This window comes from Myotis myotis, unplaced genomic scaffold, assembly GCF_014108235.1.
Source record: "Myotis myotis isolate mMyoMyo1 unplaced genomic scaffold, mMyoMyo1.p scaffold_m19_p_6, whole genome shotgun sequence".
Taxonomy (NCBI): Eukaryota; Metazoa; Chordata; class Mammalia; order Chiroptera; family Vespertilionidae; genus Myotis; species Myotis myotis.
The window spans coordinates 74,047,477-74,066,646 of record NW_023416368.1 but is presented as its reverse complement, the minus strand read 5'-3'; the positions used below and the strand labels follow the sequence as shown (position 1 = coordinate 74,066,646).

Here is a 19,170-nt window from a genome sequence, read left to right as displayed (position 1 = left end):
GTGGGACTCTCCTCCTCTTTCCAGCAGAGGTTTCCCTAGTCCAAGCATCTGCACCCACGCCCTGCCTTCCCTGCTGCTACAATGGAAGAAGCATTCTTGCTCCTCCCCGGCTCAACCTCCGACTCATCCTCCATCGCCTGCCTTCTCTCCTCCTTAAGGACGTCACTGCTGGTTGCCAGAGGGGAGGGGCTTGGGGAATGGATGAAGAGGTGAAGGGATTAAGAAGTACAGATTGGCAGTTACCAAAGAGTCATGGGGATGTGACCATAGGGAATACAGTCAATGACTTTGTGATAACTCTCTGTGGGGCCAGGTGGGTGCGGAAATATCAAGGGGAACACTTTGTAAAGCATAGGACTATCTAACCACTATGCTGTATACCTGAAACTAATACAAAATAATATTGACTGTAAACTGTAATTGAAAAATAAGCTTAAAGAAAAAAGAACTTCACTGCTGTAATTATCTTCTCTCTTGTGCACCATCAATTTCTCCCTCTCCAATGGATTATTCCCACTGACAGATCTCAGATGCCAACACTCTTATTGCACACATTTATTGTTATGCATTGTTAATAAACAATGGTACTATTTTAGACATTTATTTTATTATAGATTGTTACAAAAGAACAACCCCAAAATCGTTGTCCTGGCTGTGTGTCTTTGCCCAGCTCCTAGTCTCTGCTCCTTGTGTAGCAAACTGCCTCGAAACACTGTCTCTCTTCTCGGCCCCCACTTCTTCCTCTCCCATGTTCTCCTCAACCCACACAACTGGACTTCGTGCTTACCCCTGCACTGAAATGCCTATCACACCGTAATAAATGGCTAAGGATCTCCATCTTGCTGAAACCTCTGTTTATCTGTCCAATTCTTCCTCAATTTCTCAGCAGCATTTGATATTGATGACACTGTCCTACTTGAAACATCATCTTCTTTAAGGCCCATTTCAGTTTCCTTCTCCTTGGTGAGCTATTGTCAGTCTCCAGCCTGCTCCTCCTTCTTCATCAGGACTCTAGGAAGGCCCCGAGATGCTGTTCTCAGCCCCCCTTTTCTTATGTCTACATTCTCTCTTTAGAGTTTATCCAAGTAGGATGCTTTTAATAGTATCCAGACATCCAAGTCCAGATTCCCAAATGTTTGTCTTCAACGTTGGCCTTCCCCTGAAGTCCAAGTCCTTATATCACCACCTGCTCCCTCCCCGCTTGGATGTCTAATCGACATGTCAATATAACGCGACTGAAACAGAGCTATCCATGCCGCCCATCTACCCGTAGTCATGGTCCCCTCAAACTTTTCCCATCTCAGTAAATGGCCAGAGGGCTGTTGTTAATTCCTCTGTTTCCTTCACATTCCACACCAAGCTAGCAGTGTGTCCTGGTGGCTTTACCCCCAAAGCATGTTCCCAAGTAAATCCCGAATGAGACCACCTGTCACCCCTCCACAGCTGCTATCTGAGTCCCTGTCACCGTCATGTCCACTGTAAACGCCTCCTAATTCTTCTTCTGGACTCGACCTCTGCCCCACTCTCCTTAAGTTCTGCGTAGATCTTGCTAACATTTAAATCAGATCGTATAGCACCTCCCCGCTCAAAAACTTCAAATCACTTCTCACACAACCCAAATAAAACCCTGACTCCTCACTCAGAACATGAGGCAGATCTGCCAGTCATGGCCACTCACCTCCCAGCACAGCCTGTACCCCAGCTGTACCGCAGACCACAATCCTTCCTGCCTCAGGGTCTAGCTCCCTGTTTTCTACCCAGAACCCTCTCTCTCCTCACCTTTGCATGGTGGCCTTTGCAGCTGAAACAGCACCTTCTCAGCAAAGCCTTTCCTGACCACATGGGAAACGCAGCCCCTCCCACATTGTCATCACATTTTATCTTCTCTGTGGCACTTAAAAATTGCTTAATTTATTTGGAGGCCAAATTAGAGGTGAAAAAGGTGCACGTGTGGTCCCATCTGGAGGGGTGGAAAGGCCCAATGGCTTCTGAGTGCCCTCTGACCACATGGCCAATGGTGATGCCGGGTTTCCAAGCGCCCACGCTGCCCCTCAGCTTACAACCCATCCTGTGCGCTCTTTGAGGGAAACAGATGTAGTCACCCATGTTGCAGGCAGGGGATCAATCTCAGGGGACTGCATATAGCTTCTTTTGGGCTCTTTCCACAAAATGGGATTCCTAACACCTGTTCGGACCCTCTGCCGTAGCCCTCTCCTGAGACCCCTGAGATAGGGAGTGGTTCAAACATGCCTCCCCTTGCCCACTCCATCCTTTGGAAGGTTTCTTCAAGGCCTGTGGACCACCTGTGCCAGTCTCCTGGGGCGTTTGTTGAAAACAGGTTCCTAGGCCCCATTATTGGAGCTCCCATCCCTGCGGAGGAGCCCAGGAATTTCCCTGGGAATATGCATTTGCAACGGGTGCTCCGGGCGATCCTCATGCACGCTTAATTTTGAGGACTGCTGCTTTAAGAGGTTGAAAAAGTTTAAGGCACAGTTCTCTGAGCATGGCAAAGCTAAGCTCCACACTTCAAAGATGGAACTGTGATTTGAAATGCATGTCCTGTGGTTGCATGTTCAGGCATTGCTATAATCTGACCCAGTTACTCTGAATTCAATCAGAGTCACCTCTGGAAGGGACCACTGTGTGAGGGCATGGTGCTGGCCTTGGTGAAATTCAGGATAATGACTGCATCTCCTAATTCCACCCCTTGAGCTCACTTAGCCCACACTGGGAAGTTCTTGGCTGCAACCACCAAGAAGCAGCCCCTTGGGGGAAGGCACCATAGAGGAAAAGAGGGATTATAGTGAATCTTTTTCTCCATTCAATGGTTGATTGTTCAAATCTTTCTCTTCTTCTCCTTCTTCTTCTTCTTCTTCTTCTTCTTCTTCTTCTTCTTCTTCTTCTTCTCTCTCTCTCTCTCCTCTCTCTCTCTCTCTCTCTCTCTTCTGTCTCTCCTCAGTTAAGTGTTCAACCCTATCCTTTAACAGAAACAATATACATCTTCTTTTGAAATATTTTTATTTCACTTTTTCTAACAGCAATATAGAAACAAATAATTGTAAAAAATAAAATTATAAATTGTCCATCAATTATGTAATAGCACTTGGTATTGCTACAAGGAGGAGGCCTGGGCTGGGTCAGGCCGTCTCAAGCCTGCCCAGGCTCTCCAGGCCTCTGTGATCACTGCTGAGCCCATGAAGGCATCAGATGTTACCGCACACAAAGTGTCAATGGAGACTTTGAGTTTACACCCAGGGGTCCTTGGGGGTGGCAAGGAGATGGGTAGATAATGAGTAAAACTGCAAACAGTATTGTATACACATGGTAAGCGAGAAGGTTGCTCTGGGGAGCTGGCATCTATGGACCCACACGAGGCAGGGACTTCACAAAGCTGAATGGACTTGATTAGTTATTTGTGTTCACTGTGTAAGTAAGGGAAGTCACAGACACTGGACAACAAGAAAACACACCAGTCTTTTCCCCTCCACCTCTCTTCTCTGATCCTCTCTTCTTTCTCCTTCCTTATTCCCAAATATTAAGTTCTCTTGGGATGCACTAAACAAAATAGCTGAAATAACTAACCTATCCAAAAAAGTGTGTCTTGAGCGCAGGTTCCTTTCCTGAAACAACAGAAAAAGTAGGCTGAGCAACTAAATTGCCCAGTTGATTCTGATTCAATTGGGTTGACAAAATTCAACTACATCCTTCAACTTCAGTTGATTCCAGCTTTCTCAGTTACTGTGATGACTGATTTCTAGAAAGAAAAAAAATCAGTTTGGCTCTTGTTTTTTTAGAATATGGAATGAGCTCTCCTGTGTGAGTAGGTGTATGTGTGTGTCTCTGTAGGGTGTGTGGTGGGTGTGCGTAGGCCCTCCTGACACCCATGACCTCAGGGAGAAGCCTGGCAGGAAGGCCTCTGCAGGACTTGGCAGTGCTTGGACATATTCCTGGGGAGAGGTTATTACCGAGTGGAGAAAATCTCCCCCGTTTCCGGCCTGGGGGAGGGGGAAGGGTAGGTGGCCTTCCTCTGAGGTCGCCATAGACCAGTCCTCTGGGCTTCAGACTTTTGTCACTGCTCAGAGTTGGGCCAAAACAAATCCAGCTATGTGGTTACAACTTCTCTGAAGGAAGCATAAACCCTCTGGCTCTTTGAAATCACAAGACCAACCTTCTTTTCTGTCCAACTAGGGACCATTCATTGGCATCTTCCTACTCCTGGCCACAAAAGAAAAGCAACCTTTTCCTAATATGGGTCCTGGTGTGTGTGTGTGTGTGTGTGTGTGTGTGTGTGCGCGCGCGCGTGCCCCAATGAGATTATACAGGAAGACAAAACATGAACGTCAGGGCAGCAGGACATCTTACTTCGACTATGGATTTGTGATTGGTAATATGTGTTCTGTGGGTCTGCTGTCCAGACATTGCTCTGAGTTTGACCCAAAGATTCTGAATTGCACAGTGGGAGGTGCACGTGAGGGCTGAGTGAGGTGGAGAGTAGAGGGGTTGGCAGTTTGTAGGTTTGGCAAAGCATTTAGGACCATCTTTGGAGTTCAAGTTCATTGATACATTATCTGTCTAGGCATTATCGATAATGCTTTAACACATCAATGTGGTATAGCCACTCATGAGCTGCGTCACCTGAGGGAAGTCATTTTCTCCTTCCCTGGCTTCACTTTACTACTTTGTGAATGAGAGGCCTCGATTAGGTGGCATCCAAGGTTAAAAATTCCCGCCTGCCGGGGAACACCTGACACATGGTACTCTACCGGGCTAACTTTCCTAACCTGTTCAGGTCTCAGTCCTCACCTTCGCGATCCTCATGCAAAACCCTGAACCTCTGTATTTGACCTACCTAACTGGCTTTGCCATTTGGACAAAAATCAAACAGTTATTAACAGGTTAGTGACAGATTAGTAACAGTCTGATTCCATTAAAATTAGTCATTTAAGTCAGGCACAGAATCTCAGAGGAGTTCAGGGTGAGCGTCTGGGCTCCCTCCAGTTTCTCTGGGTGGGCAAGAAGGTGATGTAGGTGACACTGGCAGAACCTACCAGGAGGCCATTGCTGGGCCCAGGGAAAATTCAGTTATGGGAAATCCATGGACAGACCTGCCTGGTTCTGTCACCAGCGGTCTCCTAGGCACTCCCCCAGGGTATGGCGTGATGGCAAAGGGACTCTTTGGAAGTTGGCACTTGTACAAGTGGCCAGACAGGCAACAGAGGGCATCTATGCTTGCTCCAGCCAAGTTAGACTGGTGTGTCCCAGCACCCACTGGGTACAATTTACATTGTATCCTTTTGGTTTTCCTTTCCTGGTGGGTCCCTGTTGGGGTTTCTGAGTCACCCACTTAGGGTGAATTCGAGCCAGTACTTAGAGGACAGCCACAGCAAGATGGGCACATCTGATATGTCTAATCACCTCTGCCTGGGGGCTCCATGCCCGTGGGGAAGCCTTCTGTAATAATCACTGTTTTGCCCATCTCCTCCACCCCCACTTTGGGATCCCAGTTCTCATAGCACCAGTGATTCCAGGAAGCAGGAACATGGATCACTGAGGGGAGGACTGAGAGGTGTCATGCTGGAAACCCAAGTCTCATTGAACGTCGGGATGGAGTGGCCCTTCTGCAGGACTCTTTGGGTATTAAGTGAGAGCCAGTCATGGGGATGCTGGGTTCCAAAGCTGGGGCCCCAGGGAGATCCCCTGCGGACAGGCCCTGGGGTCCACGGTTCACCAGTCTCAGGGAAGCTGTGCCTCTGGGGAGACCTACTTGAGGAATCTCAGCCTCACTTCCCTTCTCCCCACGCCCCCTCTCCGCTTCCCAAACCCTCTGTTCTGGCTCCTCTGCCCTGTTGTAGGGCTGCTCAGCAGAGGGAGAACCTCCGGGAGTTGATGTTCATCTTGGTGACTCCAATGAGCTTGAGTGGCGTGGAGAGACTGAAGGAGGAGGCCAGCGGGGAGTCGCAGAAAAGGTCTGACAGCTCATCGCGCTCCTCCAGCTCATAGGTGGCGTCGTTGAGCATCCGCCTGTGGAGGTCGCAGGTCTGCTCTATCTTCAGCTTGTTGATGTCACTGCGCAGGCGCATGAGCTGTCTGGCCAGCTGCTGGTCCTGCAGCCGCATCTCCGTCTGGAAGGGAGGAGGGGGCGTCAGTTCTGAACTGGAAGGGGCAGGGATGAGGGGAAGCGAGAAAGGGGGAAGGCGGCAGCTCCACAGTCTCTGACAAGCACAGACCTGCTACTAGGAGACTTAACTAAGGGTTTGTTTCAGCAATTGGTCCACTTGGAGATATTAACACGTTCCCAGCTCAGGGAAGTGAAAAGGCAAACATAGGGAGGTGACAAATGAGAATGCGCTTGCCAAACAACACTTTGTGGTAAGTTAGACCCTATGTCTAAATCCTTTTGGAAGAAGGACATGTCAGTTCTGGTGTATTTCCAGCCCAGTCTCATTGGTTACAGATACGTACAGATGGAGTAAGCGTATAAAGAAATTAATGGAAGTGATAAATACCAAATCCAGGAGCATGGTCACCTCTGGGCAGGAAGGAGGGAATGTGATTAGCGAAGGTACACAGGGGCTTCCACTTGTATTGGTAGTGTTTTATATCTTATGTCGGGTGGTGGGTATATGGATGTGAGAGAGAAACATCCATTGGTTGCTTCCTGTACTCACCCCAACCAGAGATCAAACCCACAACCTAGTTATGTGCCCTGACCAGAAATCGAACCCACAACCTTTTATTTATGGGAAGATGCTCCAACTAACCCAGCCAACTGGCTAGGGCTCTATTATACTTTAAACATTTTAGAATACCTGCAATATTTCTTAATAAAGTTTCAAAAGAGCCAAACATAAATATATGCTAATATTTATTGAATATTTTCCTATAAACCAGATACTGTTCTAAGCTCTTTGGGTATGTATTAGCCAGCCATACAAAATACCATAGACTGGGAGGCTTAAACAACAGACATTAATTTCTCACAGCTCCAGAGGTCAGGATGTCCAAGATGAAGTTGCGAGCTGATTCAGTTCCTAGTGAGGACCCTCTTCCTGGCCTGCGGATGGACACTTTCTCACTGTGTCCTCACGTGATGGAGAGAAAGATCTCTCTTTCTCTTTTTATAAGGACACTAATCCTGTCATGGGGGCCCACCCTCCTGACCTCGAAATCTAATCACCTCCCAAAGGTCCCACCCCCACATACCATCATATTGGGGACTGGGGCTTCAACATGTAAATTTGGGGAGTGGGGGGAGACACCGACATTCAGTCCATAACAGGGTTTATTAATATGCAACAGTCAATCTTCTACAATTCCATCCAGTAATGTCACCGTCATCTCCACAACTTATATGTGAAGAGGCAGAGGCTCAACCAAGTAGGTCACTGTGTCAAGTCCCAAGCACACACATGGCAGAGCTGGGATTAGGAACTCAGACAATGAGACTCAGGAACCCAAGCTACTGGCAACTAAGTCCTTGTGCCTCTTCGGGGAGAGTCGGGGTGTGGGGGTGTGGAGTGAGTTCTGTGCTCAGGGACCTCTTAGGAGGCGCCTGATATTTATTTCCAGTGCCTCAGTGTTTCCTATTAGGAAGGGATGTGATAGTAACTCCGCGCCTGGTTTAACATGTACGGTTTCCGTTGTTCATCTACATGTTAACCTGGTCGGAGCCGCACAGCCAGCCCCGAGGTTCCCCCAGGACAGTCTGAGTATTTCACAAGTCCGGGGGAGCTCCCGTGATTGCTCGGTCTCACAGCTGTGCGGTGGCAGAGGTGGGACTGGAGCTGAGGGATCTCCCGGGGGTCCTAGTGCGGAGCGTTTTCCATTAACGACACTGTCACAAGGTCACCAGCTGCACCTGCTTCCTTCTCACCCTTTACTCTGCCTGTGTTCGTAACGGGGTATTTTTTAATGGTTTTGTGTCTCAGCTGTGTCGTTTGTCCAGTGCTTGGAGCCAAACTGATTTAGAAAAATCAACTGTGAGATCCCAGAGGGACCCTCCCCCTGGTTATGTAAATAAATCCAAATGTTCTCACTTCTGCCTGTTCAGATTTGGAATCACGTGCATTGCAGGGTAAAAAATAAGTGACTTCACCAGTAAGCATTTCATTTTTTCTCTCATTTTTATGTACTTCTACAGATCTCTTCCAATTTTATACATGAGGGAAATCAAGATAGAAAGTCTTGCTTGGGGATAGCAAAGTATTTAATGGCAGAATCAGGATTTAAGTTTACAGCCTTCACTTAAGTAGCATACTTCTCAATCCTTAGGCATAACAACCTAAATTTATTGCCAATCAGAATCTATTGCTCTAGACCAGCGGTTCTCAACCTGTGGGTCATGACCCTTTTGGGGGTCAAGCGACCCTTTCACAGGGGTCGCCCAAGACCATCGGAAAACACATATATAATTACATATTGTTTTTGTGATCAATCACTATGCTTTAATTATGTTCAATTTGTAACAATGAAAATATATCCTGCATATCAGATATTTACATTATGATTCATAACAGTAGCAAAATTACAGTTATGAAGTAGCAATGAAAATAATTTTATGGTTGGGGGTCACCACAACATGAAGAACTCTATTAAAGGGTCACGGCATTAGGAAGGTTGAGAACCACTGCTCTAGACGAACACCAAACTAATGAAGGCAGGTGTGCCCCAGGGTAGCTGGTTATTTATTCATTTGGAGGCCTTAGCCATGCCTGGAACGGGGCTAGGTGCTGCCTAAACCCTCTGAAGGAGACAGTGTTCAAATCTGTCTGAAAGACAAGGCTGGCTCACACCCACTGTTTAATTTGATAAGGTCTTCTGAGAGTTTTACTCTACCACTTCTCTTTTCGGGTATTTTAATTTGAAGAGAAATCTGTGAAAAGCTAGGAACCCTATAATTTAGATTTGAACTTTGGCCTCAGGAATTGGATCTTTGGTCTGAAAGGGCCCTTTAAAGTTGGAGACTTTCAAGTTGAGCAGCTGTCTGGGATGTGATGTGCCTTGCAGTGGGTATGTGGTGGGGGGAATGGGCCATTTTTCTATGGCCAATAGATCTGGTCAAAGGTCAGAGCAATGAGTTAGGGTCTAAAACCCATTAGAATCAGCTGGTCAGAGGGGTGATAGTAAGGCACATGCCCAGTTCCCTTTGACTGGACAAAGGCCACCTCACTGGAGCCACCTCATGAACCCATTCAACTCTGCAGAAGAGAAAGAAAAATCACACATCCAGTAGGGCTGGTGACTGCCCATTCTGCTGGTTTGTGTTCCAACACGAGGAGGGGTGGGGAATCTGCAGGTCTGGGCTCTGAGGGCCCCTCATAATGTGTATGTCCCACCCTGAGAGTCTCTTGGAATATATATATTTTTATGACCCCTGAACATAAATCAGCTATTTCATTTGATGCTCAAAGTAACAGTGTTTGTTTTAATTCTACAAGAAAAATCGGCAGTGCTAGCCTATTCTCACCTACTCTGTGGGCCACACAGGGGTTTTCCAGGGTGACTTTGGGCCTTAAATACTAACTGAGTCCCTGTTATAAGGTAACCCGACTGTAACCATATAGAAAAAAAGTTCCCACTGCCCCTGCAGAAACCTAAGCAAAATGTGCAGGGCTCAGAGGTGGTATTTTTTCTAGAAAATTTTTTTTCAATTGTGATTAAATACAAATAACATAAAACTTATCATCTTAACCATTTTAAAGTGTACAGTTTAGTAGCATTAAGTACATTTACACTGTTGTGCAGCCACCACCATCATCCATCTTCAGAACTCTTTACATCTTGTAAAACTGAAACTCTGGGCCCTGGCTGGCTAGCTCAGTTGGTTAGAACATTGTTCCGATATGCCAAGGTTGTGGGTTTGATCTTCAATCAGGGCACATACAAGAATCAACCAATTAATTCAATGAATGCTTAAATAAGTGGAACAACAAATCGGTATCTGTTTCTGTCTCTCTCCCCCTACCCCTCTCTCTAAAATCAATAAATAAATTTAAAAAACACACACACACACAAATCTGACACTCTGTCCCCATTAAACAGCTTCCTGTTCCCCTTCCAAGCCCTGGCAACCACCATTCTACTCTCTGTCACTATGGCTGTGACTACTTTAGAAACCTCATATGAATAAAATCTACAGTATTTGTCTCTCTTTTTCTTTTTAATATATTTTTATTTATTTCAGAGAGAAAGGGAGAGGGAGAGAAAGATAGAAACATCAATGATGAGAGAGAATCATTGATTGGCTGCCTCCTGAACACCCCCCACTGGGGATTGAGCCAGCAACAGGCATATGCCCTTGACTGGAATCGAACCTGGGACCCTTCAGTCCATAGGCTGATGCTCTATCCTCTGAGCAAAACCAGCTAGGGCTACTATATTTGTCTTTTTGTGGCTAGTTTATTTCACTCAGTACAATGTTCTCACAGTTCACACAGTTAAGAAGCTTTTTATAAATTAAATATTTTCAGAAAATGTAATGAACGTGTCTTTGCAGATCCTGTGTAGAGTAGGTCAGAAAAGTGGCAGTTCCTGAGGATGGTTCCCGAGAGCAGGGTCTAGGGATGAGCAACTCCTTCCTTTTTCTCTTTTCTGCCAAGGAGACATGTGGGGCAGCGATGACAACACCCTGTCTCCTGCCACATAATGCCAGATGCACTTTCCATATATTACTTACTGCATCTTCCCACAACTCTAGATGGCCGGTATTTTGATCTGCTTTATGGTTGAGGAAGCCAACTCAGAGAAGTTAAGGGATACACATGGTAGTACTCAGGTCACACTGGGGCCTGTCAGAGCCCAGAGCTGGTGGCCTTTCTGTGACTTCTATCGACCTGAAGGGGGGCTGGGTCCCAGGGGCAGCAGAAATGGGAACTTCATTGCTCTGGGGTTAGAGAATCTGGGCTCATGCTGAACCTTATTCCTCATTAGCTGTGTGGCTTTGAGCAAGTCACTAATGCTCCTTGAATTTCTGTCTCTTCATCTACAGAAAAGGCATAATGCCTAGTCCAGGACTGTGAGAAGCAAATTAGATGGTAAGCAATATACCAACTAAGCTGAACAATGCCAGTCAGATACAGGTAAGCGGTTCACAGCTTAAGTCTTTTCTCTCCAGACCAAGGTGTGGGATGTGGAAACCAGCCAGGGCCTCCCAGTTTTAAGACTTTAGTAAAGAAACTGAGATGCTGGGCCCAGTGACTCAACTATCGATGTGGATTTAATGCATTCCCTGGCCAGCACCCAACTGCAGGGCGTGACTGTTTCTAATGCCCTGTCCCAGGGAGAAAGGCGCTTGCTGGATTCTCAGAGGTGTGGCCCGTAATCCCAGCAATCCTGTAATTAGGGCAGAGCACTTGGTGAAAGAGCAAGAAATGTCACTGCCTCGCTGTCAGTGTGCTGTGGTGACAGGGCACGTTCCCATCAGGGGAGAAAGCCCATGAAGGGGTTGGCGGGTGACCAGTGGTCTCTTGGAATAACAGTGTTTGTGGTGTATGCTTGACTGTAGCCAACACAGGTGTGTTTCCTGTGTCAGACAAGAATGCTTCTCAAGTTGTTTTTTTAAGGTAGAAGGTGAATCCCCCAGGGCAGGATTAAGTAAGTAAAGGCGGCAGTTGAGCTGCGCCATAGGAGGAGATTGCCTTGGCTGGGCTTGGTGAGGTGTCCGGGTGGTGAGAGGCCCAGGTGGGGAGAGAGGAGGAAAGCCAGCCAGGAAACTCAGAGGAAGATCTAAAATAAGTGTGTAAGTGGTTTGCTGTGAGGTTTCTTTAGTCAAGTCTTGTGGGTCACTGGTGATTTAGAGGGAGTTAGAAGACGGGCTGACTCCTGCCTCTAGGCTGGTGAAATGAAGACAAAGCCTGCAGTAAAATGACGTGGATGACATATGGCAGTTACTCAATAAATGAAACATAGAGTTACCATATGATCCAGCAATTCTATTTCCGGTGTGTACCCATAAAAAAGGAAGGCAGGGACTCACACAGCTACTTGTACACACCCCTGTTCACAGCAGCATTATTCACAATAACCCAGGTGTCCACTGATGGGAGAATGGGTACACAAAAGGTGCTGTGCTGGACCCAGCTCCACCACGGAATGGAAACCTGGACACTGGCTTTGCCTCCAGCTCTCCTGAACCCCCCCGCTGATGGTTTTCCAGGACTGGATTAAGGAAAATGGGACTTTAGAAACCAAGGGATGTAATTCTAAGCAAATAAAGCTTTCTACCACATTTCATCCTCTTTTGGTGTCCTCCGGAAATACTTATTCCAGCAGCACCCCCAGAACCCCACTTCCAATAGCAACGGAGAAAGACCATCCGCACATTTCTTTGATGACACCCCCACTCTGCCCTGCCCACCCTGGGCACTCAGGAAGACCCTGGAACTGTTGAGTACTGTGAAATGTGGCCAGCACTGACCATGGGGGCTGCTGACACGAGTGTGAGACAAGAGAGGGCTGGGCCGGAGCCAGAGAACAGCTGTCTGATGGGCCCTCATAGAATCTCTCCGCACATCTTCCCTCATTGAGAACTCGGCTGATCATCCTTTGGTTCCTTCCTGCTCTAGGGTTGAAGGTTCTGCTCATAATTCTAACGAGCACTATTAGAATTAGCACAATCAGAAAGGAGGTTTTGTCCTCCTCAGTCACTGGAGCTGGATGGGTGCCTGCCCTGGTGGGAGCTGGGTGGGTGCCTGCCCTGGTGGGAGCTGGGTGGGTGCCTGCCTTAGGGGAGAGCTGGATGGGAGAAGAGAAGCTTCTCAGCCTCCTGGAACCTGCCTTCTCCTGAGCAGCTTCTGGCTTGATAGTCAAGAGCTGTGGTTCCTGAAAACCAGGCCCTTGGCACAGACATGGAGCCCTTCTCCATGCTGCCAAGGACTTGGCCGCCTTGAATGAGCCTCTCTGTGACTTTTCCCCGGCTTCTGTCTGCTCACTGGCTGTGACTGGCTCAGGCCTGCACACAGGGGCATGACCAACACCCACTGGGCAGTGCCCAGTTTTTCAGACCCTGGCAGCAGCCTGGGAAGAGGGGGTGGGTCCAGAAGCTTGTAAAATAATACATCCTCAGAAAGCAATTGCCCAGCCAAGGACATGCCTCAGACTTGGACAGTCCCTTCTGAACCCATCAGCCACCAGACCTGGCCTTCGATTATAATAAGGAAGAGAGAGGGGGTGTTCTTAGAAAGAGAGCTAAATTGAGTAAACTTTGGAGAGTAATGGCCCAAAGTTTCAGGAATTGAGAGAACGTGTTGAATGAGCATAAAACTTTATGAAATACAAAGTGTACTCCTACTCATTTGCTCAGAGGAGCAATTGGCTGGTAGCAGCCATTCAAAGCAGGGGTTCAGAGGTCAGGTGGATCTGGGTTCAAATCCATGCTCTGCTGGTTGATCATAGGCAATTGCTTCACCTCAGTTTTCTCTTCTGTACAATGGGGGTAGTGATAGTGCCTATTGAATGATGTGATGTGTGTGAATGCACATAACCTCTAGACCTTGGCAGGTGCTCAGTGCCTTTCTCCTGCCCTCCTCTCTGTCCTCTCATAACACCCTGCCAGGTAGGTATTTATTACCCCCATTTTCCAATGACAAAGCCCAGGGCTAGGCTAGTTGGTTTTCCTAAAGTCACCCAGCTAAGATGTGGTAGAACCTAATTGGAAGTCTAATCTAGTTAGAAATTTTATGCCTATCTCCACTCTGCCTGTGATTGGTTAATGAGCCAATGGCCCAAGAATCACCCACAGGCACCTGTTAAACTCCTGACACCACTGCAGGTGTACGGGATCAGAGTCGGGGCGGGCTCCATATTTTTAACACGTGTCCTGGAGCCTCACCCACATTACCCACTAGTCACTAGCAGGTTGTATAGTTATTAAACCAGGAGGGTGGCCATCGGAGGAACGGGGTTTTAATTATTATAGGAGAAATAAGGAGAAGCTTAATGTCAGTTATGCTTAAAGGTGTGGATTTGGTTGCTGAGGAGGTTGGGGGATTGTGTGTTTCCCTTTGGTTAATTTCATTGCCCACTGTGCCTGGCATAAGGTGACCACTCAGCGTGGACTTCAGCTCCCCCAGGCACTTTGGAAGTACATTACATTTATTGTATAGCTCTTGTCACACCTTGTCATTGTGTTTACTTGCCTGTCTCCTCCACAAAGGGGGAAACCCCACGAAGACATTCACCTGGGCCTCCACCCACACCAGCACCTAGGACCAGGCACTAGTGAACGTGGGTTGTATTGAATAGACAGGACTGGATCAAAGGACCCGGCCTGTGTCTTATACCCCGAGACTGCCTTGTGCTGTTATTCTGGTTGGACACAACCATCAGACCTCTTCTCCTTCCCTCTGCCCTCTCCTTGGCACTGCAAGACAGCCAAGAAAAGGAAGGGAGGGGAGACCTCCTGATTCCTAGTCCACTTCATCTCATTGGTCCACAGTCCCCACCTCATCAGCTCTCATGCCAAGTAGGAAGTTTTGGGGGATTGCAGGCCTCATTTTTCTTATCTTATTCTAGGAGATTCTATGCCATTTTTTATTTTTTAAATCCGCAGACTATAGGATGAATGTGTACCAATTACATTGGCAAGAGAGAGAGGAGTTTGGTTCTTATCTTTCTTTTGTCTTTTATTTTTTTATTTATTTTTTCTCCCTAATCTATCTATATCAGTGGTTCTCAACCTTGGCTGCACATTAGAATCACCTGGGAATCTTTTTAAAATCCTGATTTCTGGCCGAAACTGGTTTGGCTCAGTGGATAGAGCGTCGGCCTGCGGACTGAAGGGTCCCAGGTTCGATTCCGGTCAGGGGCATGTACCTGGGTTGCGGGCATATCCCCGGTAGGAGATGTGCAGGAGGCAGCTGATCGATGTTTCTCTCTCATCGATGTTTCTAACTCTCTATCTCTCTCCCTTCCTCTCTGTAAAAAATCAATAAAAATATATTTTAAAAAAAAATCCTGATTTCTGGGCCTCATCCTTCGGAAATTCTGTTTCTTTGTTACTAATGTTGTGGCCCCACCCCATAACAAAGAAACAGAATTTCCGAAGGATGAGGCCCAGAAATCAGGATTTTAAAAAGATTCCCAGGTGATTCTAATGTGCAGCCAAGGTTGAGAACCACTGATATAAAGGGTTAATATGCTAATTGTCCTTCCCTCCATCCAGGTAATGACGTCAAGTAGCAACACCCGGCTTCCTCTCCCTAGCTACGACTAGCCTCCTTGCAGTTTCTTCAGCCCGGGAACACGACTTGCTTTATGCCCAGGTGGAAACAGCTTACACTATAACCAAATGTCTGTGAAGCATTTTCCCGTGCCTCATCTCATTTGATCCTCACAGAAATCCTGGAGTGGGTAGATAGGAGACTCGGTGGAATCCTATTTTCTTTTCATTAGCCCAGTGGTTCTCAACCGTCTGGCCCTTTAAATACAGTTCCTCATGTTGTGACCCAACCATAAAATTATTTTCGTTGCTACTTCATAACTGTGATGTTGCTACTGTTATGAATCGTAATGTAAATATCTGATATGCAGGATGGTCTTAGGCGACCCCTGTGAAAGGGTCTTTCGACCGCCAAAGGGGTCGCGACCCACAGGTTGAGAACCGCTGGTCTATACATTCTGTAGTAACCATGAAAGGGCCAGCCTCTGGTCAGAGGACTAGAACACTGTTTTCCTCCTGCAGCTCGCTGGTGTGGACAGGCTGAGAGGCTCGACAAAGACTGAAAAGATTTCACCTGGAGCAAAGGGTCACCTGGACTAGAAATTCTCTTGTGGATCGAACCCAGCTCCGCCAGCACCTGGTGGCTCTGAACAAGTTATTATTTTCACCATAGAATGGGCATGGCTGCCCTGTCCCTGCTAAAGGCTGTTAGGAGACATTGCTAATCGCACTCTGTAACCCTTTACACACGTCCCTTTCTACAATTGCAGGGTTTCAAATGTGGGCTTTTGGACAAGTCATATCCACCCTGACTCAGACCTCTGATGTATCTATACCTCGTACCAAGGAAAACCTCTGGAGCCAGAGCCAGGACACGCAGGCCTATGTCTTGGTTTAGCCACACCCTTGCATCTGACCTTGGGCAAGTCAACAACTTTGACCCTCGGGCTCATCGTTTCTGAATCTCAGCCTTCCTATCTGTAAAATGGGAATAGCACATACCTCCAAGCCACTCACAGAAAATGGTATGTATCAGGCCTCTGGGACCACAAATTGCTCCCTAGATGGAAGGCATTAAAATGGCCGCCATCTTCACATTTCTCACCTCCATCCCCCTCGAAAGATGCTCGGTGAGTTTGAACTGTCATTCGGCCGTCTCATTCAGCAGAAATGACTGGCCTCAGAGGGCTGGGCTTGGACAGCCCCGTCATCTGCTTGCCAAGCACAGGCAGGAGAGGGTTAACCAGGGGAGGAGCAACTCAAGCTGCCACCACAGAGGGGCCAGTGGAGTCCAGGGCTACAGCCTCCTGCCACAGCAGGCCCTGGAATGATGAAAACTTGTCAGGTTTCCTTTTGTTCTCTCTAACAACCATAAACACCTTTGAGGGGCTCTGTCTGCAGGGATCCAACACTTTGCGTGAAGCTAAAAGAAAAATATCTGCCCACACCCAGGGATTCTCGCTACAAAGACAACCCCTTAGGAGGAAGATGGAATGCTTTGTTTTCATTTGGCATCACACGGGCCAAGCAGAAGATTTCCCCCTTTTCTTTGCCTTACAGGTTGGCAAGGGGGACACTGCAGCAGGATTAAAGAGAGGAGACAGAGAGAGCTTCCCCCCTCTTCCCCCTCCCCCGCTCCCCCGGTCCCTGGCTGCTAGCTCTGAAATCACACACACACTCAGATGCATTTGTGATATTTTCTGGATTCAGCCAGAGGGCTCAGTCCCACAGCTTCAGGGCTGTGCTCTCTCTAGGTCCCCTTTCCTGGAACATTGCCCCCACCCCAGCCCAGGCCACTGGACAGAAGGTGGGAAGCTGAAGGCTGCGACCTTCTGACCAGGTGAGCAGTCTGGAAATATCAGAGTAGCACAATGGCCACATAACCAGGTTCTGAGTCTGTCTCCCATGAACAGCAGAGCTGGATGTCGGCCTGGAGGAGCCAGGTGGCCCAAAGCCATGTAGGGCAGAGGCGAAAGCCCTGTCTGAATACTCAGGTCTTTCTACCTGGAGGGGCAATGCCAATAGCTACACCTTGATGAGCAACACCTTCCTTGTATCTCCCACCACAGGAGCCTGAAAAAAACATACACCCATTCTACTTGAAAGTCCCTGGGGGCAGTCAAGAGTGACTGTCATTTCCTTTGGTGGAAAGTGAGAGGGAAAGGAGACCCCTGAGGGAGCAGTTGGGAGCCTTTAAAGCCCTGGAAACAAGACAAGATCCAGGCAGTCACTGTGTGTCTCTGAGCTGGACTTGCAGGAGGCAGAGGCCAGACAAGCCGATCTTTCCAGACCAACATGGCCTGCCTCTAAAAGGGTCAACACTGACAGCCAATGCCTTGCTGGTTCCGGTAACTGCTGCTGGGACCGCCTCATGAAGGTCAGAGAACCACTGGGCACAAACCCACAACTGAGCCAAAACACCGGTCATATTGAGTGTTTGGCTTTCTGAAGGGAAAACAGCCACACGTGACGGAATTACAGATTTCTAGTCTGTTCTCTCGGCCACTTCAGGGCGAAAAACAAATCTGCACCTGAGCCGGACAGATCAGCAGAGAGGGCTTGCTCAGGTGGAGAGAACACTTGATTCTGGGCTTAAAAGTGATTTGAAACTACTTTCATTGAGTTAAAAAAAGAATTGGTAATTTGAAGTAATACCTTGAATGAGTTAACAGATGATAAATTAGAAAAAACAATGACATGGAGTTTAATGTTTTGACTGAGACTTAAAAACAGAAGAATGGGTTTATTCAAATGTTGAAATCTTGTTTTTAAATCAATCAGGATTTTACGAGTTGCCTTGTTACTGTTTAATCTCCTAAAAGGGCGGAATTGCATGCATTTGAGTTGGCCTGCCTGCCCTTTGGTGTTTGGGTTGCTTTTGACCGTAAACATACCCTCTTCTGAAAGAACTGGGTTCTTGGACCCTGAGTGCAGGATGCTGTGAATAGTTCCCAGAAGCCCATTCACTGGCCGAGCCCCACGCCAAAAGGGTCAGGGTGCAGGGTACAGGCTTGGGGATTCCTGGGCTTCCCTCTGAGGTACCTTCTTAGTCCCCTAGGCCCAGTCTTGCCTGCCTATCAGTCCTGATTCTCAAAGTGTGGTCTGTGGACCAGCAAGGTAGCATCACCTTCGAGCTTGGTGGCAATTCAGAATCATGGACCCCATCTCAGATCTTTAGGATCAGAATCTTCATTTGAACAAGAGACCCTAGTGACCTGTATGCACATTAGCGGCTGAGTCGCTGCTCTAAGCGATTCTCTACCCTGCAGCCAGGGTGGCTTGTCTGAGCGCCCTCTGCAGGAGGGCTATCTCTCCAGCTTCATCTCCTGGCTCTCTCTCCCCAAAGTGCTCTACTCCCAGTGGGGAAGGCTGATTTCAAGCTCTGGCTCTGCCACCTACTAATCATATGATTCTAGGCAGGTCGTCTGACTTCTATGAGCCTTGGTTTACGCATCTGTAAAAGGGGCACAATCACTGTAATCACACAGGCCTGTTGTAAGAATCACAGAGGTAATGGAGTGAGAGCTGGGACTCCCTCCAATCTTGTTTCTCCTTTTGCCCCACACACCCACGCATTCTTAGATAACCTGTTTATGTTAATGTAGCACGAGCAAGCAAGCATCACTAATTGGCTGCTTTTGTTTGAGGGTGTTTATAAGCTGCTACTGACCAGCCAGTTGCTGGCTGCTTTGCTCATAATAAAGCATGTCCCACCTACCTACTGTCACTCATCTGTTCTTCCAATTTCCTGCACCCAGAGGGGTCAATTCCCTGGCTGAGGAACTTGCACCCAACACAGCCTTTGACAGCCAAGATAGTCCTAACAATGTTCCTCCCTCCACCTATGGAGGATTACTCTATCCATTACCGACGGTTGTCCTTGACCTGGCTCACCTTCCTCCTCTCTGCTAGCATACGCTGGCCAGACAACTTGTTCTGCTTGGCTTGCAATGGCTTGGCAACAAATATGAGCATGGCCCGTGGGCCTGTGGCAATGGTTCACCCCCTAGGTC

General features: G+C 47.7%; 1 protein-coding gene across 1 annotated transcript in view; it reads right to left on the bottom strand.

The window, feature by feature from the left end:
* Window positions 1-3,001: 3,001 nt before the first annotated feature.
* FAM167A (family with sequence similarity 167 member A) overlaps window positions 3,002-19,170 on the bottom strand; it is a 36,146-nt gene continuing 19,977 nt past the window's right edge. Inside the window, exon 4 of the mRNA XM_036314538.1 lies at window positions 3,002-6,122. Within this exon, the coding sequence (XP_036170431.1) occupies window positions 5,859-6,122 (264 nt within the window). The 3' untranslated portion in view covers window positions 3,002-5,858. The remainder of the gene's footprint in view (window positions 6,123-19,170) is intronic.